The 19,465-nt window shown below is 43.5% G+C and overlaps 1 protein-coding gene across 1 annotated transcript in view; it reads right to left on the bottom strand.

Annotated features, from left to right (window-relative positions):
- Positions 1-19,465, bottom strand: part of UXT (ubiquitously expressed prefoldin like chaperone) — a 576,931-nt gene that overhangs the window by 402,097 nt on the left and 155,369 nt on the right. Inside the window, exon 4 of the mRNA XM_044080282.1 lies at positions 4,956-5,023. Coding sequence (XP_043936217.1) covers positions 4,956-5,023 — 68 coding nt within the window. The remainder of the gene's footprint in view (positions 1-4,955; positions 5,024-19,465) is intronic.

Here is a 19,465-nt window from a genome sequence, read left to right as displayed (position 1 = left end):
TGCATAGCTGAGGTCATGTGCCAAAGGGTCATGGCGAGCCTACGGAGAGGATAAGAGGGAGTCCCACCCTGCTTGTTGATATACCACATCACTGTGGTGTTGTCTGTTCTGATCAGTAGAGGCCTCGAGGAGAGCAGGGGTCTGAAATCTGTCAGGGCATACTGAACAGCTAGCATCTCTTTTTGGTTGATGTGCAGATGTATTTGATTTGGGCTCTAATGGCCCTGAATACACCTGCCGTTCAAGTGTGCACCCCAGGCATAGTCGGATGTGTCTGTGGTGAGCGTCTGGGCAGTGTGGGGTTGTGAGAAGGGAAGTCCTTCTTGTGGTTGCATATTGCTGCCCACCAAAGAAAATCTTTCCTTAGACAAGGTATCACAGGTATGACAGTTTTCAGGTCTTTAGAGTGTTGACACCAAAGGCTTTTTAAAGTACCATTGTAGTTTCCTCATATGCAGTCTGGTATATGGAATGAGTAGAATGCAGGAGGCCATGAACCCTAGAGCTTGCAGGAATTTCCTTGCGGATAACTGGGTTCTGGTGTATAGTTGAGAGAAGCAGCCTGTCAGGTAGGCTTGTTTTTCTGGAGTAAGGAATGCCAACTGGGATGCTGTGTCCAGGCTTGCTCCCAGGAATACAATTTTTTGTGTGGGGACTAGTTTTGATCTCTTTTCATTGATAGTTTACCCCAGGGAGGACAGTAGGTCCTTTACAAATGTCAGGTGCTGTAACAGCTTTTCCTGATTGTCTGCCTGAATTAGGCAATCGTCTACGTAGGGGGTAAATCTGAATATTTCTTTGTCAGCAAATAGCAATGGCTGGAGCCAGGCATTTTGTGAAAACTCTGGAAGCAGTGGATAAGCCAAAGGGAAGCGAAGAGAACTGAAAGTGCATAGATCCTGCCCTGAAACGTAGATATTTCCTGCAAGATTCCCTGATTGAGATGTGCAGGTAGGCCTCTTTTAGGTCTAGGGTGGCTAACCAAGCATCCTTGGAAAGCACAGGAAGAAGTTGCTGGAGGGGTGAGCATAGGATTGGGCACCAGGTGCTCTCTTTTCTGGGTACCAGGAAGAGTCTGGAATAGAAACTTTGGCCTATCTGGTCTGCATGAACATGATGTATTGCCCTCATGGATAGCAGAGAAAGGACATGATTTTTGGCCTCTGCCCACTAGTTTGGAAGAAGATCTGGGAACCCTTTTGTGGTTGGCAGAGTGTGGAAATAAAATATGTATCCCTGGGACACTATGTTGAGGACCCATTAGTTGTTGGTAATAAGAGGCCCGGTTGCTTGCTTGGAAGGAGATTTTTCCTCCTAGGGGCACAAGCAGGTGGGCAGAGGTAAGGGGTGGAGGTGTAGTCACTGTGAGTTCTTACCATAAGGGGGTGGCTTAGCACTCCCTGTTTTTGAAGAGGGGAACTCTATTGCTTAGATCTCTGGATTCCCTGGGGCTGCTGTCTGGGGGGTCTGCTTCCCCTGGGTCTGGGCTGAGCTGGCCTGGAGGGGGCAGGAAAGGACCATTGCTTGGAGGGGGAATGCCTACTGAACCTCGGAGGCTGGACCTGTAAAAAGTCTAACTGCCTGCATAGATTTAGCTTTTTCTTCCTTCTTTTTTAAGACCTCTTCTGCCTTAGTGCCAGACAAATTGTCTTTGTTCAATGGTGCGTCCAAGAATTTGGATTTGACATGGTCTGGCAAGGTCTGTTCCTTAAGCCATGCATACCTTCGGAGGACAGAACCAGTGACTGCTGCCCTACAAGATGCTTCTACGGTATCAAAGCCACATTGCAAGGTGTGCTTAGTAACTTTGCGCAAGCTCTTGTAATTCTTTATTTTCTGCACAAGCAGGAAAGGAAGATATTCTTTGTTTGAGGAGTTCCATGGTATTCTGCTGATATTACAGCATGTGGAACTGACAATTTAATGCTCTAATAGCAAGAGTAGCAGAGGTGTATACTTTTTTTACCCCATCTGTCTAAAGCTTGGGAATCCCTGTCTGAGGGGGTGGGATTCTTAGCAGAGGTTGCTTTAATTCCTTTAGGTTCTTGAGAGAGGACCTCTGGGTCAGCAGTAGGATTTTTGAAAAGGAATTTATGAGAGTCAGGGACTCTGTAGTACCAGACAGGTTTCCTAGGAGCAGGAGGAGGAGTGTCAGGAGTCAAACTGGATTCCATAAAAACATCATCCACAACATCCAGGACAAAAGGAATGGCCAAAGGTATGTGCTGTGGTAAATCTAAGAATTCCCCAAGTCTCTTCTTTGACTGAGGATAGTCTTGACATTCCCATTGGAAATGCTCCCTTAAAGTATGAAGGGTTCCCCAAATGAAAAATCTTCGGGTGGAGAGGCAGAAGGAATGGATTCCTTTGCATCAGAATCCTCATAAGCAGAGAGGGGTTGCATGTCTTCATATTCAGAAACATCAGAGTTATCAGACTCCTGTTCAGATAAAACTACTGGGGACAAGTCTCTTTCTTTTGGAAGGGGAAGCCTGGCTTCCCCTAATAAGCATAATAAGGTTTTCCGCCATTTTTGGCATTTGAGACTGAGGCAAGGAAGCAGGTGCCTGATCTTGTGTGGTCTGTTTTTTGGGTGTAGTTCGTACCCTGGTAAGAACTTGGTAGTTTTAGAAAGAACTGAAGACCTGAAAGAAGTCGTCTGCTTGTGTCAAGTATCAGTAGTGCGAAGTACTTCCTCAAAAGCCAGTGCCTGCTCAGCAGCTTCGGACCCATCCAAGGTAGAGACATCCGCAAAATCCTTAGTCGAAGAAGAGTCTCGCGGCATATCAGAGGGTCTTGGTAGCAGCCTGCGAATCTACAGAAGCGGGCATCAGGGGCTTCAAAAGTGCCTCACTGAGGACCGGAGAACTGACAACTAGCTTAACGGAAGTGTCGCCGGCTGTTTTGGACCTGTGTGGTCTGTCTCTGTCTTTATCCTTATGTTTTTTTTTTTTGGAAGATCAGTGGTCAGATGGCTTACCGAAACCATATTGGAATTCGAGGACTGAGAGCGAAAATATCTAGCTACAATAAGGGCCCGACAATGTATAGTTCTGGCGTTGAACAAAGCACAAAAGCGACAGCGAGGGACGTCGTGGTCTGGGCCTAAACAGGTGACTCAGTAAGAATGGACGTCTCGATGTGGTATTTGCTTTCCACATGCGAGAAAAATTGTTAACTTTTTCTGACATCGGTTAGAGCAAAAAAAAAGGATCCCCAATGGGGTACTTAGCTTTAGAATGCTTCAACTTCAATTTGGAAATGAAAACTCAGGTAGAGGCCGATCGGCACTCGTGCGAACTGCTTCTGCTTCGGGCTCCTCGGCAAGAAAGACTGATGTAATGGCGTCGGCTGCCTGATTTTATACCACCGATGACCTGACGTCAGTCCTGGAGCAACCGACGCAGAAATACTAAGCCTCTGGTATTCGGGCCGACTGAGGGCTACCCCTGGCAGAATAACCCAAATGTGAGGACTGCAACAGTGAAACATGAACAGCATCCACCGGCACCGATCCCTTGACACCAGGAAAACCTGGACCCGATGACTCTAAAACCGGAGGTCAGATCGAAGGAGCAATGGGGAGAAAACTGGAGTGCATGCTCCCATCCCTAGAGGGAGAAAGAGCAGGCAAGACTCCCAACTGTATCAGGGCCCAAATAAACTTCTGCATCATCCTGTTCACTGCTGCTTCAGATAGGCTCAGAGAGGGCCAGATAGAAAAGGTCACCACAACCCGAGCCTGGAGTGGTACTGAGGGGAGGCAGAGAAGGGAGAATGAGCCCGGGAAAACTCCGGTGAAAAGCGAGGCGACCAGAACTGAGGAGATCGCCCGGTCAGATCCAGCCAGGACTGGGCCCAGGGCTTGACTGAGGAACAGCGGTCAGGGGACTACTTCCTAGGCTGATCTTTTTCCTTGGAATGGGCCTTCTCCCCATCCCCGGACTTCTGGGTGGGAGGTTCAGTCTCAAAAGCCAGAGAGGAAGAAGAAGTAGAGGCCTCAGACAGCAGAAGGCCCTTAAGAATCAACTTGTTCCTCCTGTCGATCAAAGCACAGGGGTTGAAGCCCATGCAGATCAAGCAGGAGTCCAGGTGAGATACACCCAGGCAGACAACGCACAGAGTGTGCTATCAGAAGGGGTAAGTTTATGGCCACACTCTGCACATTTCCTGAAGCCTGGCTTGGGGGGGGGGGGGTCGGTCATGGCAGCAGGAGCACACACCTCCTCACTCCCCACAAGACAGGAAAGGAGAAAGATGGAAAGTTTTTTTTTTTAACAGACGCTGAGTGCACAGAGATTGGGTAGGGTAAAGGAAAGATAAGATGACAAGTTACCCGCAAATGAGAAGAAGAAAGGATAAGAAAAGACCAAAATTGAACTTCTTACTGTTAAATGGAACTTGGAACTGAGCAAGCATGCTGCTGTTCTAATGAGCGGCAAGCAAGATCTGGGAGGAGGAGGGAGACGGGGGCATTGTGGGTAGGGAAGGATCTTGAAGCTTGGATCCAATGTTGGAGTATGCAGCAGAGTCGGATCCGTACTGGATCCGGGTCCCATAGGCTAAAGATCAAATGAAAACAACAACTTCAGATCTACTAATTACTGATCACCACAAAAACAATAACCTTCTGAATTTGCAAACAAGGTCTGTAACAAGGAAGGGAAGTCTGCAAACTACTATAATATCTAGGAAAATGATGTGGAACATAAAACTTTTACAGAAAAGGTGATATACGATGAGTTCTCGAGCAAAATAAAAAAGTTGCAAAATCAGTATTTCTTTTACACCTGAAAGTGCTGATCAGTAAAGAAGATAATCTGTTGTGGACTAATTGCCAAAAATTAAATGTTAATACTCTCTCACTGCTTCAGTTAATCTTCCTCTTTCTATAATGAGTGTCATGCTTAAGCAAAACAGAAGAATATGATACAAAATGAACACAAGATACTTGCACCTTGGCCTCGACATAAAAGTTGCAACCAAGATCCACTTGCATCTTCAGCTCCTCACTTTCAGACTCCTTAAAAGATAAGAGAATACACAAAGAACAGATCACAAAAACAATCGTCTTTTTGCCCAAAATAACTGAAGGTTTTAAGCCTTATATCAATGACAATAAAAACAAGTCCTATTTGTCAGTTACACCTGCCTTGCAAACAGTAAGTAAAAGACTACCCAAGAATACATGTCAACAATATTTCCTCTGCATTCACTTCTGTTGCCGACAAACTGAATTTTTACAATGTAGTATTTGCTTATAAGCATGCTGTGCGGGGGGGGGGGGGGGGGCAGTGGTTACACAAGGGAAAAGCAACTATATCATTTACAACATTGTTCAGGTGCAAAAGAGGAAGCAGTTAATGAAATTTTCACAGTACACAGAAATATCGACAGTCAAGAAATTTGAACATTTACAATTACAAAGTGATCTTTGACAAACTGGATAAACAGCAGAATATTCTAGACACATGATGGTGGGAGGTTGGTGCAACAGTTAAGGTGTTTACCTTACAAACACAAGGTACAGGGTTTGATTCTTCCATGGGGCAACTGGCTAGACTTAAAATGGCCCACAAGGGCAGTTAGCCTAGTACTAATCTATGAACCTATGAAGATATTGACATTAACTAATGCATACTTATGTCAATACAGAAAACACATACAGCTTGGAATACAGTCACTTAAAGAAAAGGAATGAGGTAATGTCAGCCAAGTGAAATAAATATCATTTAACCAACTGTTTGTCAGTAAGACACATTTACGACTTTTGAGTATGGAATTGCAAAATTGAATAGTGTTTAGGCAAGAGGGAAAAGATTCCCTACTTTTAGATTTAGTAATGCAGAATGGGTGGTGACTGGACTTTTATGACTATCCAAGTAGAAGTGCTTCGTTAAAATGCAACATGAACTTATCATGGGTGAAGGTATGGGAGTCTCTTGCAAGGTTTGAATGAGCTTACATCTTCAAAAGTTTAAACAGTATGGCTCCAGAACTCTGTAATTATGATCTCGGAGAAGTAGCCTAAATTTCTGCGGGAAGTAATCTAATAAACCCAAATAAATCATTTGCTGTGGTTTGAAACAAGGTTTTATTTCTTTGATAGGCTAAACCAATGACTGAAAAGCATATCCCAGTTCTGCTCAGAGAATACCCTTGCCAAGTGCAATTCTGCTTTGCAATACAGTTTCCTAATTCAGCATTTGTTTGCAAACATGACAAGAATAATGCGAGATACCAAATACATTTTGTATATGGTTAGGTCAAAGTGTACGGTTACACTCATACACTTACCTTATAAACCATGTGATGCCTTCAATGCCATGCTGCACTTTCTTCCTGTTTTACACCTATTTTAAGACAAGATACTGAACCGGGATTCTTTGCTAACTTTTTTTTCCCTTCCCGACGCCACCACGTTCACTGAACTTTGCTCTTTGCAATGTCAACAGAGTGCATGCAGGTGCAACCATAGACTGCAACCATAGACTTTAGTGGGTGCACCACAGCACATGCAAAAGGCCCAATATAAAGAAGGCAGCCCCAAAGATATTTTGGACGGTGCAGTGGTAGTGTTGCTGCCTCACAGCAAGAGATTCTCCTGTTCACTTCTTGGCTGGGGTGCCTTCTGTGTGGAGTCTGTATGTCCTCCCTGTGTTTGTGAGAGTTTCCTCCCACGTCACAAAGACATGCATCTGGAGCTTTTCTCCCTGGGCCTCCACTGAAAATTAGCTTTGGTCCAAGTCGGACTTTCCCAGTAAACAAATATTAAATAGATATTATGGAGTGCCTGTAAAGTGAAGGATTTGGTGTAGAAGGTCTAACACAGGTTACATCACAGCATAATGGAACGAGTCCCCAAAGTAAGGAGAAACAGGAAGATCAGGAGACATCTGAGGAAAAAATATGGACATGGGAAAGAAAAAGATTTAATATCGTGTAATATCTATGCAAAGCAGAAAGCAAAACTAATCAATACAAAAAGAGCAGCACCAAAGATATTTGAAGAAAAATACAGGAAAAAGAATCCAGACATGGATAACTTTACAATACAAAAAATAAGACACAGAGGAAAAGTAGAAAAGGAGATTAGTAATGGAGAAGTTAAAGAAATAGAAACTGAGGTTATGGAGTACCTGCGAAGTGAAGAATTCAGTGAAATGTAATTCAGAAAGTACCACAACAGGATAGAGCAAAGGACATCCAAATGAAGGGGAAACCAGTGGAATGGGAAGCAATTGGTCAGGTGCCAAATGAAGATATTTTGGAGCCTTCCACAGGAAACCAGTATAAACATCCATGTGAAACTGGAGAGTAAGGGAAGGAACAGGAAACTCTGGAAACTGACCCAGTCAATGTTGAGGAGTGATAGACCAGTGAGTTCCCATATGACAGGAGCAATGGATTGTACAAGATGAAATTGAAGAGAATATGCCACAGGAAGATGCTATAGAGCTTTCTATAGAATGCCTGCAGGAAATGGAAAACAAAATGTGTGCTATCAGTTTAGAAGAAAAAGAGCTAAGAGGAGAGTTGCTTGATTTAATAGAGATAGATAGATAGATAGATAGATAGATAGATAGATAGATAGATAGATAGAGTGGATATAAAAAGTGTACACACCCCTGTTAAAATGCCAGGTTTTTGTGATATAAAAAAGTGAGACCACAAAAAATCATTTCAAAACTTTTCCCACCTTTTATGTGACCTATAACCTGTACAATTCAATTGAAAAACAAATGAATCTGTTGGGGAAAAATAAAAAAAACGTACAACAAGCTGGTTGCATAAGTGTGCACACCCTTAAATTAATACCTTGCTGAAGCACATTTTGATTTAATTACAGCATTCATTCTTCTTGGGTACACACCTGCCATCAATTAAAGAGACTCTAATTAACCCCAAATAAAGTTCAGCTGTCCTAGAAGGATTTTCCTGACATTTACTCAGTTGCCTGCTACAGCAAACGTCATGGTTCAGAGAGCTTACAAAGCATCAAAGGGATCTCATTGTTGAAAGGTATCAGTCAGGAGAAGGGTACAAAAAAATTTCCACAGCATTGGATATACCATGGAACACAGTGAAAACAGTCATCAAAAAGTGGAGAAAATATGGGACACAGTGACGCTGCAAAGAACTGGACGTCCCTCCCAAACTGATGAAAAGACAAGACGAAAACTGGTCAGGGAGGCTGCCAAGAGACCTGCAGCAACACTGAAGTACTGGTTGTGTACTACGTGTGACAACAATCTCCCATATTCTCCATATATCTGGACTATGGGGTAGGGCTGCAAGACAGAAGCCTTTTCTTACGCAGAAAAACACATCCAGGCCAGGCTAAAAATTGCAAAACAATACATCAAGTCTAAGCATGTGGGAAAATGTGTTACGGTCTGATGAGACCAAGGCTGAACTTTTTGGCCACAATTCCAAAAAGTATGTTTGGCACAAAAACAACACTTTGCATCACCAAAAGAACACCACCCCACAGTGAAGCATGGAGGTGTCAGTATCCTGCTTTGGGGTTGCTTTTCTTCAGTTAGAACTGGGGCTTTAGTCAAGGTGGAGGGAATTATGAACAGTTCCAATAACCAGTCACTTTTGCCCCAATACCTTCAGGCATCTGCTAGAAAGCTGAAGATGAAGAGGAATTTCACCTTTCAACAAGACAATGACCCCACGCATACATCCAAATAAACAAAAGAATGGCTTCACCAGAAGAAAATTACAGTTTTGGAATAGCACAGCCAGAGCCCAGAACTAAATCCAAAAGAAAATCTGTGGGTGACCTAAAGAGGGCTGTGCACGACAGATGCCCTCGCAATCGGACAGATTTGGAGTACTTTTGCAAGGAAGAGTGAGCAAATATTGCCAAGTCAAGATGTGCCATGCTGACAGACTCCTACCCAAGAAGACTGAATGCTGTAATTAAATCAAAAGGTACTTCAAAGTATTAGTTTAATAATAAAAACCACTTCAGGAGCCAGTGAACAATGAAAATTTGAACCAAAAAGTTCATTAATACAACAGAAGAACCACAAACTGGTTTAGCGTAAAAAATGTTTTAATCTCTGCTTTCTTAAAAACACTTCATCAGAAAAATTTGAACCAACAATGCACACTATATTTAAGTACAAAACAATTAACAATCAAGTAAAAGCAATCAATGAGTTAACCCCTTAACTTCCGTTTTTCTAAAAAACATTTAATATTAACATGTTCATTCAGCCCAGGGGTAATGCCAGCACCTAATCTTATCTGCCAACTCACTTCTCTAGTCTCAATTATCCCCTCTTTTATCTATTGTAACTTTCTCAAAGATTGTAAACAAAAACTTGTTAAAATTTCTACACACCCTTGAATGCTTAAAAAGAGCATTATTTTCGTCCTTTTTCTTAATAGCTCTTATATGTTCTTGTATCCTGTCTCTCAGCCGCCTTGTAGTCATGCCTACATAAAATGAGTCGCAGGCTGAGCACAGGGCAAGATAAACTACTCCAATTGTGCCACAACTATACCTTTCTTTGAAATCTATATTGTAAATTAAATGTTGCAACATAACGAAAGAACCTTCATGTATAAATCTGCAACTGGAACAACCATTACACTTATAAGTTCCTTTGCTTTTATCACTATGAATAGGACATTTTTAGGAAAGATACCTCTTCCAATAGTTATCTGCACTGGACTAGTAACCATCCCAACTATATGAAACATAATATACCAAGAGGTTTTTGGTTAAAGTATTAGTTTAAGGGTGTGCACACTTGTGCAACCAGCTTATTGTATGTTTTTTTATTTTTTTACATTTTTTCCCCTAACAGATGTTTTCCAATTTAGTTGTACAGGTTATAGGTCACACTAACGGTGGGAAAAGTTTATAAATGATTTATTGTGGTCTCATTTTTTTATATCACAAAAAACTGGAATTTTAACAGGGGTGTGTACATTTTTTTATATCCACTGTAGACTGCAGAAGGTGAATAAAACCTAAAAAGTCAGAAGTTTGACAAAACAAATGAACACAGTAATTAGGACTGCCCCTAGAGATCCATGCAGTATAACAGAAGTAAACAGGATACATTACTGTGCAGCTAAATTAATAACTGATAAAGTCCGACCACAAGAACACAAGGTAGTGAGAGAAAAGAAGGGGAGAAATCAAATACCACCTTGGAAGTATTGAATAGAGAAAACTATAAAGCAATTAAGACAAGAAGTGTCACTGTTGGAAGAGTATAGAAGAGGGAACAGATCAACAAAAATACTTGGAAAGATGGACGTGATAAAAGCAAAGTGCAGTATTAGAACAGATCAGGATCTATCATGCACAATCGCAAATCAACTAAAAATCTTAACACAGGCAGAAAAATTTAGAAGATACGAAGATAAATATAAAGAAAAAGTACAAAACAAGCAATTTATTGATGAACCAAAAAAGTTTTAGAGAGAATTGGGAAACCAGGTAAAAGAAATTGAAAGACCACCAAAAAAGAAGAAATAGATATATTTTGGAGAGGTATTTATGAAGATCCTGTGGAACATAAAGATGCTAAATGGCTAGAAGTAAAAGAAAGAATACAAAGTTTAAAGGTACAGGATAAAAAATGGGATGAAGTAACAGCCAAAGAGATTGAAACAAAGTTAAGAAAAACCTCTAATTGGAAAACCCCAGGTCCAGAGCCAGTACCTAACTTCTGGTTGAAAGTATTAATATCTTTGCACAAAGATTTAGCCATGAGTAAGAACTATTTTTATGTGCACATGAATAGACAAAAACCTGGATAAAGTACAGTTGTGTACATTTACCATAAATTTAGATGTTCGAGTGTATTCACCGTTGCAGTCATCACATTTGGGTTATCTGCTTGCAGTAGCCCTCAGTCGGCCTGATAAAGTCTTGGGTCCTGCATCGGTTGCAGTCTCATCTTCCGTGACGTCAGGTAGTCAGGGGTATAAAGCATGCAGCAGATGCCATTACATCAGTTTTTCTTGCTCTAGATGTCAGGTGCCCACTAATGGGAAGCAATTAAATACAGATGTATACAAGGTTATACCTCCAACAAAAAAGCAAATACACCAAAAAGCTTTTAAGCACAGTAAAGGAACGTAGAGGTATAGCCAAAAGAGGTAAGGGGGGCTGGAGAGAGGGTAACCAAGACTGCAACAGTGAAAACACTCGAACATCTACATTTATGGTAAGTGTATACAACTGTACTATGTTCTTAGTGTTTCACTGTTGCAGTTATCACATTTGGGTAGATGCCCAAAGCTAAGGATGGGAGGAGGAATTTAGATAGCATTAGGACCAGCTATAAGGCCCTTCAAGACTGCAGTGGCAAAGCCAGCTCTGGATTTAGAGAAAATTGGCAAATGGTAATGCTTGGTGAAAGTATGTACAGAACTCCAGGTAGCAGCTTCTAAAATATCTCTGGTAGGGACACCTCTGAGAAAGGCTGTAGAGATAGATGCAGCCCTGGTTGAATGGGGTCTGATCCCCTGTGGGATAGGTTTTCCATGGTGCTTATAGCAGAAATAAATGCAATGGCCTATCCATTTAGAAATGGTTTGCTTTGAAATAGCCTTCCACTCTGCTCCTGCAGCAAATGCCATCAGCAGTTGTTCAGATTTCCTTTGAGGTTTAGTACTCTCCAAGTAAAATCTAAGTTGTCTGTGGACATCTAAGGAATGCAGTATCCATTCCCCTTTGTTCTGTGGATTAGAAAAGAAGGTTGGCAAATGAATGGATTGATTAAGAGCCACAATGGATACTACTTTGGGCATGAAGGAGGGATTGGTCCTGAGGGACAGCCTGTCCGCATGAAAGATGATGAATGGCTCCAATGCCATAAGGGCCTGTAATTCAGATACCCCTCTTGCTGAAGTGATTGCTAAAAGGAAAATGGTTTTCCAAGAAAGGAATTTTAACTCTGCACTTGCAGCTGGCTCAAAAGGAGGCAAAGTGAGTTTTCCAATACAAAGTTAAGGTCCCAGGCTGGAGTTGGGGCTCTTCTGGGTGGTTCATAGGTTCATACTAGGCTATCTGCCCTAGGGCATTTATAAGCCTAGCCAGAATGTGTTTGGCTTTCGCCACCCATTTTAAATTTATTTTGCTATGCCCTTTTTCGAGGTTAGTATACTGTGCCTCTGTCTAACAGTGACACAGAAGTGATACCCGGGGTAAACCTACGATCTCCCATCCACTTATCAAGATTCCTCTTGAAGAGAGTCAATGAGGGACTCTGCCTAACCTGGACTGGGATTTTATTCCAGAGTGAAGGGAGCCTCTGGGTTATGAATCTATCCCTCCAGCATGTCCTATTTATTTCAGTGCTGAGGTTCAAGTCTCTCGAGCGTAGCTCGATGGGATTTGGATTTTCTGAGGTGCAGCATGTCCATTAATTCCGGGTTGGACATGGCTTTATACGCCAGGCACAGATCGCCTCTGAACAGGCGGTATGCCACTGAGTAGAGCTGGAGTTTCTTTAACCGGGCAGCATATGGCATCTGTTTGAGCCCTTTGATCCTCTTGGTGAGGTACTTTTGGGGTCTTTCCAGTTGCTGCAGGTGTCTGGTAAGGTACATCCCAAAAGGGGAATAGTACTCAATTATGGGCCTGATGAGGGATGAGTAAAGAGGCTCGATGACCTCCCCTGATCTAGATGTGAATCCCTTCATGATTAGGTGGGCTATATAAAATGTTTTTCTAACCACTTTGGCCACGTGGTTGTGAAATGAGAGATTGCTATCAACTTGGGTCCCCAGGTCCCTAATTACTTCTTCTGTACTTAATGGATTACCACCTATGTGGTAATTTGTGGGCACTTTGTTTTTGCCAAAGGGGATGACTATACACTTTTTGGCATTTAGCTTGAGGCCATGGCTCTGGTACCAGTTGTCTGTTTCTATGAGGCCCTTTTGGAGGATGCTTGTGTCGGCTGGAGAGTCGATTATGGTGCCCAGTTTGCAGTCATCTGCGAACTTGGTCAGCCACAGTCCTTCCGTGTTGGCCTGTACCTCCGAGAAATATATACCGAGCAAGAGAGGTCCCAGGACTGAGCCTTGTGGGACACCACTTGTAACTGGTTTGGAGTCTGACATGGCTCCAGCAATTCTAACCATGTGGGTTTTGTCCTTGAGCCAGTTTGCAATCCATCTAGTGACATAGGGGTTTATATTTAAGCTGGTGAGCTTATCTATAATGCCCGAGTGGGGTATTGTATCGAAGGCTTTAGCGAGGTCCAGGTAGGCTGTGTGAACCACCTTCCCCTCGTCAATCGCCTTGGTGACTGTTTCAAAGAAATCAACCAGGTTTAAAAGGCAGGATCTGCCCTTAACAAAGCCGAACTGGGTAGGATCCAGTGTCTGTAGGTCCCCAATATCTTTATTTATGACGTCCATGATGATCCTTTCCATAGCTTTGCAGACTAAGCTAGTCAGGCTTATGGGGCGATAGTTTCCAGGATCCGTTGAGGCACCACCTTTATGGAGAGGGACCACTGTTGCTGTACACCACTCTTTGGGCACATATCCTGTAGTAAGGCTGAGATTGAACAGTAGTTTTATGTTTGGGTTTAGCTCTTCTTGGAGTTCATGTAGGATGCAGCCTGGGACACCGTCTGGTCCCATTGATGCTGTGTTGTTTGCTTTGGAGAGGGCGGCTCTTACCTGAGCATCTGAGATGTCAGGGAGGCAGCACTCTGCTGGGATAGATATTTGCCCTTTTGGTGGGGAGCGGGGGGAGAAGTTTGCACTGAACCTGTCAGCTAGGATGTTGGCAATGTCTGTGGGTTCAGTGTATTTTTTGTCATTTTGGACTAATTCTGAGCATATCTGGGAATTACCACCCAGGTTCCTAACATAACTAAAGAAAGCCTTGTGATTATCCTTAGTGTCCTGTGCAATTTTTCTCTCGAAGCTGGCCTTCGACAATTTTATGAGTGCCCGTAGTGTTTTGCTAATACTGATCAGTGATGCCTTCCCTTTTTGGGATTTTGCTCTATCATTTAGTAGCTTCCTCCTATTGTATAGTTTGTTTATGGCTGGGGTCCACCAGACAGAATGTCTGCCTTTGGAGGATTGGGTCTTGGTTTTATTCGGGATCGCATGATCCATGCATTCCTGAAGGTGTTCATAGAATGCGTTTATAAAGGATTCTGCGGTCTGGGCCGTATTTTCCACAGGCCCGGGGGCTTTGAAGGATTCCACCTCGGTTATGAGGAGTGTGAAATTTGCTTTAGAGAAGTTTTTCACTGTGGTTTTCTGGGCAGGGGGTGGGGTCGGGATGTGAATATCCAGTGAGATTAGTTTATGGTCTGATCTTACCAGTGAGGGATACACTTCTGGTCTGGAGCATAGAGTCCCCATGTTGGTGATGATCAGGTCTAGTATGTTTTCCCCTCTTGTGGGAGTGGTAACAAGTTGTTCCATAGCATTTGAGTTTATAAATTCTAGGAACCTTTGGGCTAGGGTGTTGGAGCTAGAGTAATGCTCCCAGTCTATGTTTGGGTAGTTGAAGTCGCCTAATATAATGGTGTTTGGAGAGACCTTCATATTTTCCAGTGTTCTCAGGAAGGCCGAGTGGGGTTCCTGGGTTTGGGAGGGTGGTCTGTAGCAGGCTATAACTGGAAGGCAGTTTTACCCACTGTTAGTTGCACATGGATAGTCTCTGATGCTTTGTGCTTTGCCACCAACCTGGAGGTGTGGGTATCTTTGATGAAGATCGATACTCCCCCTCCTTTTGTGGTTCGGTCCAAGTTTTGGGGCCGAAAAGCATGGTATGAGGTATAACCTGGTAGTGCTGGGGTGCTCTCGGAAGCCCTGAACTAGGTTTCTGTTACTGCACAGATATCGACGTTCTCCATGCTAAGGAGAGTTTCGAGTGCGTGCATCTTGAGGTTTAGACTTCTGACGTTGAGTAGCATTACTCTTAGTTTCTTATCACTTGCGATACCTATGGAGGTGGGTTTGTCTTTTGAGCTTTGCCTAAAAAAGGCACTATAGGGGTAGCAAGAGCCTTTGCCAATATCCGAAAGCCCAGGGGTGACAGGTGCAAGCCGTCTCTAGCGAAGCATCGTGGCTTGTCGAGCATATCATCCCAAGCTGACAGGCATTGGATCCCCTTTGAATGACACCAGTACTTAAGCCAATTGTTGAAATTGATCATCTTGTCTTCATATTGTGGCATCATTCTTGGTGAGGGTAAGATACTACTCAAGGTCAGGGTCATACCGGCCTGGGTTACATGCTCAGAGAGCTCCTTTATGTCTCTTTTCATGTAGTCCAGGGAGGTACGTCTCAGGTCATTCACACCAGCATGGACAATGACCGAGTCATATTTGTACTTGCCTTGGAGTGACCCGAGCGCTTGTGTTATGTGGTGGATCCTAGCGCCAGACAGGCTGCTCACCGTGACCCTCTCCTTGTTCAGCCTGGTGAGCGGGACGTCAGTGTGCCTGACGATAGAGTCACCTATTACAAGTGTATCAGGTGTGTTGTTTAGTCTTAAGGGCTGTGACTGTTCGGCACACTGGCTTTGTGAGATATGTGTTGCACGTGTTTTGTTTTGGGGTAGCGGTTGCTTGGGTGTCTGCTTTGGAGGTCTCTGCTGCTTAGGCAGATCTTTATTTAGAACCTCCGAGTATGTTTTTGTGTGATTATGTGTTTGGTTTGCTGTCGTGGTAGGTCTATGTGAGACTGGAATTGTAGTGAGTGTGGTTTCCTTCTCCTCCTGACTGGTTATGCCAGTACTGACTTGAGAGAGCTTAGCCTCCAGTTTGGCTATATAGTTGCATCTCTCACATGTGTTGGAATTTGTTGGGAGGAGGAGAGGGTGATGAGGCAATTGTAACATTGCCTCAAGATTCCCAGATTCACCAGCTGGACCGGAGAGGAGATTGACAACTGACCTTTGGACATGCTAGAATAATATTGGGAATTCCTTAATAATTGAAAACAAGGGCCAGTGGAGAGTGAGGGTGTCGTGCTTTTAATTTTTAGTGCTGACTTATATAATTGCTTTAGTGAGCAAGTGCCAGATAACTTAAGTGCAATGTGTTGCAGGTAACTTAAATGCAAAAACGACAAACAGCAACTTTCTTTCAAGTGAAACAAGGAAATAAGTACAGTAAGCAATGCAGATATCACTAGTGATCCACAGAAGCGCTGAGAAGCCGCGTATTAGGTGGAATTGGCGTTCCAGGGGAATAACAAGCAAACAAACAACAAGCATAGGGGTGCATCAGGCATAAGGGTAGGGGGTCTGAGGCAGGTGCCATGGGTCTTAAGTTTTTGGCCCTCTGAGAAACTGCTTGAGCAGTGGGTGAGAAAAGAGGGGTGGTTCTTTGTTGTAATGAGCTGAAATGTCTGAGGCGTGAATTTTGATGGAGGAAAAGGAAAGGCCCTTGTGAAGCATCTCAGTTAAGTATTGAAGAAACTGAGGTAAATTGAGTGCTGCTGTGGTAATCCCTTGCGTTTCGTTCCAGTCGCAGAATCTTTTCTCATTTTTCAGCATTGAACTTTCTAGTACTAGGCCTCCTTGCTTCCAGAATAACATCCAACACTTGTTTACTGAGGGATGGTAACGGAAACATTAAAATTAGCCAGGCTGCCAGGTTCAGGGTTTGAAGCTGGAGGTCCAGAATCTGGCTCTCCTGCTCTGACAGCAGGGTAGGGGGTCAGAGGCATGTGCCATGGGGCTAGCTGTGACACACTGCGCAAGAGGGGGTACCAGTGTTGTCGTGGCCAGTCTGGTGCAATCAGTATCATCCTTGGTTTGTCCTGTTTGATCTTTAGTAGTACTTTGGAGAGGAGAGGCAGAGGAGGAAAGGCATAAACTGATCGTTTTTCCAGCTGAAGGACAAGCATCCACTTTCCAAGCTTGCTTGTGGGGAGTCCTTGTGCAGAATTTGTCCAACTGGTAGTTATGGGGGAGGCAAACAGGTCTATATCTGTGCTCCCCCATTTGTTTATCAACATGTTGAAAGTCTTTGGTTCCAGTTTCCACTGATGTGGGTCCATGAGATTTCTGCTTAGTTCGTCTGCCAGTGTATTTAGTTTTCCTGGCAGGAATTGAGCCTGTAGATGCACTTGGTAGCTCAAGGCTGTGTTCCACAGAGCCATGGCTAATCTGCAGAGGGGATAGGAATGGGTACCCCCTGCTTGTTTATGTACCACATAACAGTGATGTTGTCCGCCTTTACCATTAATTGTTCTGGAAGAATGTGGTCCTTGAAGGCTGTGAGAGCATTCTGTACAGCTAACATTTCTTTTTGATTGATATGCAGGTGCATTTGACTTGGGTTCCATTTACCCTGAATGCACTTCCCTGCCAGGTGAGCCCGCCATGCACAGTCTGATGCGTCTGTTAGGGTTTGGGCGGCAGGGGGTAGAGTGAATGGTAGTCCCTTGTTTTGGTGGCAGGCCTCTGCCCACCAAAGGAATTCTAACTGTAGGCAAGGTATGATAGGAATCATTGCTTCTAGATCCTGAGAATGTTGACACCATAGGCTTTTTAGATACCATTGTAGTTTCCTCATATGCAGTCTTGCATATGGAATTAGTAGAATGCAAGAGGCCATGAGCCCCAAGGCTTGCAGTATTTGCCTTGCAGATAGCAGGGTTTTTGTGGCCATTAGTTTGAAAGTAGTCAACTGAGTTTGTTTCTCTGGCATGAGGAAAGCCATCTGGGAAGTTGTGTTCAAGCTTGCTCCCAGGAATAAAAATTTGTTTACAGGGTACCAGCTGTGATTTCTTTTCGCTTATGGTGTACCCCAGACAAGTTAGCACCTTTTGTACAAATGCCAGATGATTCAAAAGTATGTCCTGGCTTTCTGCCTGAATTAGACAATCGTCCAGGTATTGGTATATTTGAATATTTCTTTGCCTGGAAAATACATTGACTGGAGATAGACACTTTGTGAATACCCTGGGTGCAGTAGATAAGCCAAAGGGCAGTGCAGAGAACTGATAGTGCATGTAGCCTGCTTTGAAGCGTAGATATCTTCTGCAAGATTCCCTGATTGGGATTGTGCAGGTAGGCTTCCTTTAAACCCAGTGTTGCCAACCAGGCATCTTTGCCTATTATGGGAAGCAACTGAAGAGTTAGCATCTTGAATTTTGGAATCAAAAAGGTGTTTAGGATAGAAAGGTCCAGGATAGGACACCATCTTTTCTGGGTACCAAGGAAAGTCTAGAGTAGAAACCTTGTCCCTTTTCCTCTTCTGGTACAGTCTGGATAGCCTTTAATCTTAAGAGAGAGTATTTGCTTTTGAGCCTCTGCCCACTGATTTGGGGGTAAATCTGGTCAACCGTTTGGGGTTGGTAATGTGTGGAAGTGAAATCTGTATCCTTGGGAGACTATGTTTAAAAACCATTTGTCCTGGGTAATGAGTTCCCATTTTTTTTTTGCTTGCAAAGCAATCTTTCCCCCTAAAGGAGCAGTCGGTTGAGAAGTGCTTGGAAGTTTTAAAGTTAAGTCATTGAGACTGCTTACCATGGGGGGGGGGTCTTACTACTCCCTGATTTGGAAGTGGGAGCCCCCCACTGCTTAGTCCTGTGCGTACCCTGGGACTGAAGCCTGGTTGTTCTGCTGGATCTGGGTTTGAACTGAGAAGGCCTGGAAGAGGCAGGAAAGGACCAATTTTTTGAGGGCCAATGCCTACTAAATCTTGGAGGCTGCACTTGTAAGAAATCTTTAACAGTTTGCATAGATTTAGCTTTTTCCTCCATCTTTTTAAGAACTACTTCTGCTTTGTTGCCAAACAGGCGGTCCTGATTTAAGGGAGCATCCAGCAATTTAGTTTTAACATGATCTGGCAAAGATTGCTTCCTAAGCCAAGCATGCCTTCTAAGTACAGACCCAGTGACAGCGGCCCTGCAAGATGCCTCTAGTGAATCAAAACCACACTGCAAAGTATGTTTTCCAACCTGTTCAACAGAATGCATTAAATCCTGTAAATCCTTATTTTCAGCACAATCAGGAATCAACATCATTTTCTGTTTAAGTAATCCAATAATATGCTGCTGATACTTTATGGCAATTTAAGGCCCAGATGGCCATGGTTGCAGAGGTGTATACCTTCTTACCCCATCTATCCAGGGCCCTCATCAGAGGAGGTAGGATTTTTGGCAGTAGTAGCCTTAATGCCCTTGGGTCCCTGTGAAATGGTCTCAGGATCCGCAGTAGGATTTTTAAAAGGGAACTTGTGAGAATCAGGAACCCTGTAATATTTATCAGGATTTCTGGGAGCAGGGGGTAAAGAGTCAGGGGCCAAGCTAGATTCCGAAAAGGCATCGTCAACAATGTTTAGCACAGGAGGGATAGCTAAAGGCCTGTGTTGGGGCAGGAGTAAGAAATCTCTAAGCCTCTTTTTAGAATCAGAATAATCCTGGCTTTCCCAGTGAAAATGCTCCCTAAGAGTATGCAAGGTTTCACCAAAAGAAAAATCCTCTGGGGGAGAAG

Source organism: Protopterus annectens, chromosome 8.part0 (assembly GCF_019279795.1).
Source record: "Protopterus annectens isolate FY-2018-M chromosome 8.part0, PAN1.0, whole genome shotgun sequence".
NCBI classification, from domain to species: Eukaryota; Metazoa; Chordata; order Ceratodontiformes; family Protopteridae; genus Protopterus; species Protopterus annectens.
Note: the sequence above shows the minus strand (reverse complement) of the source record. Positions and strands in the feature narration are given on the sequence as shown.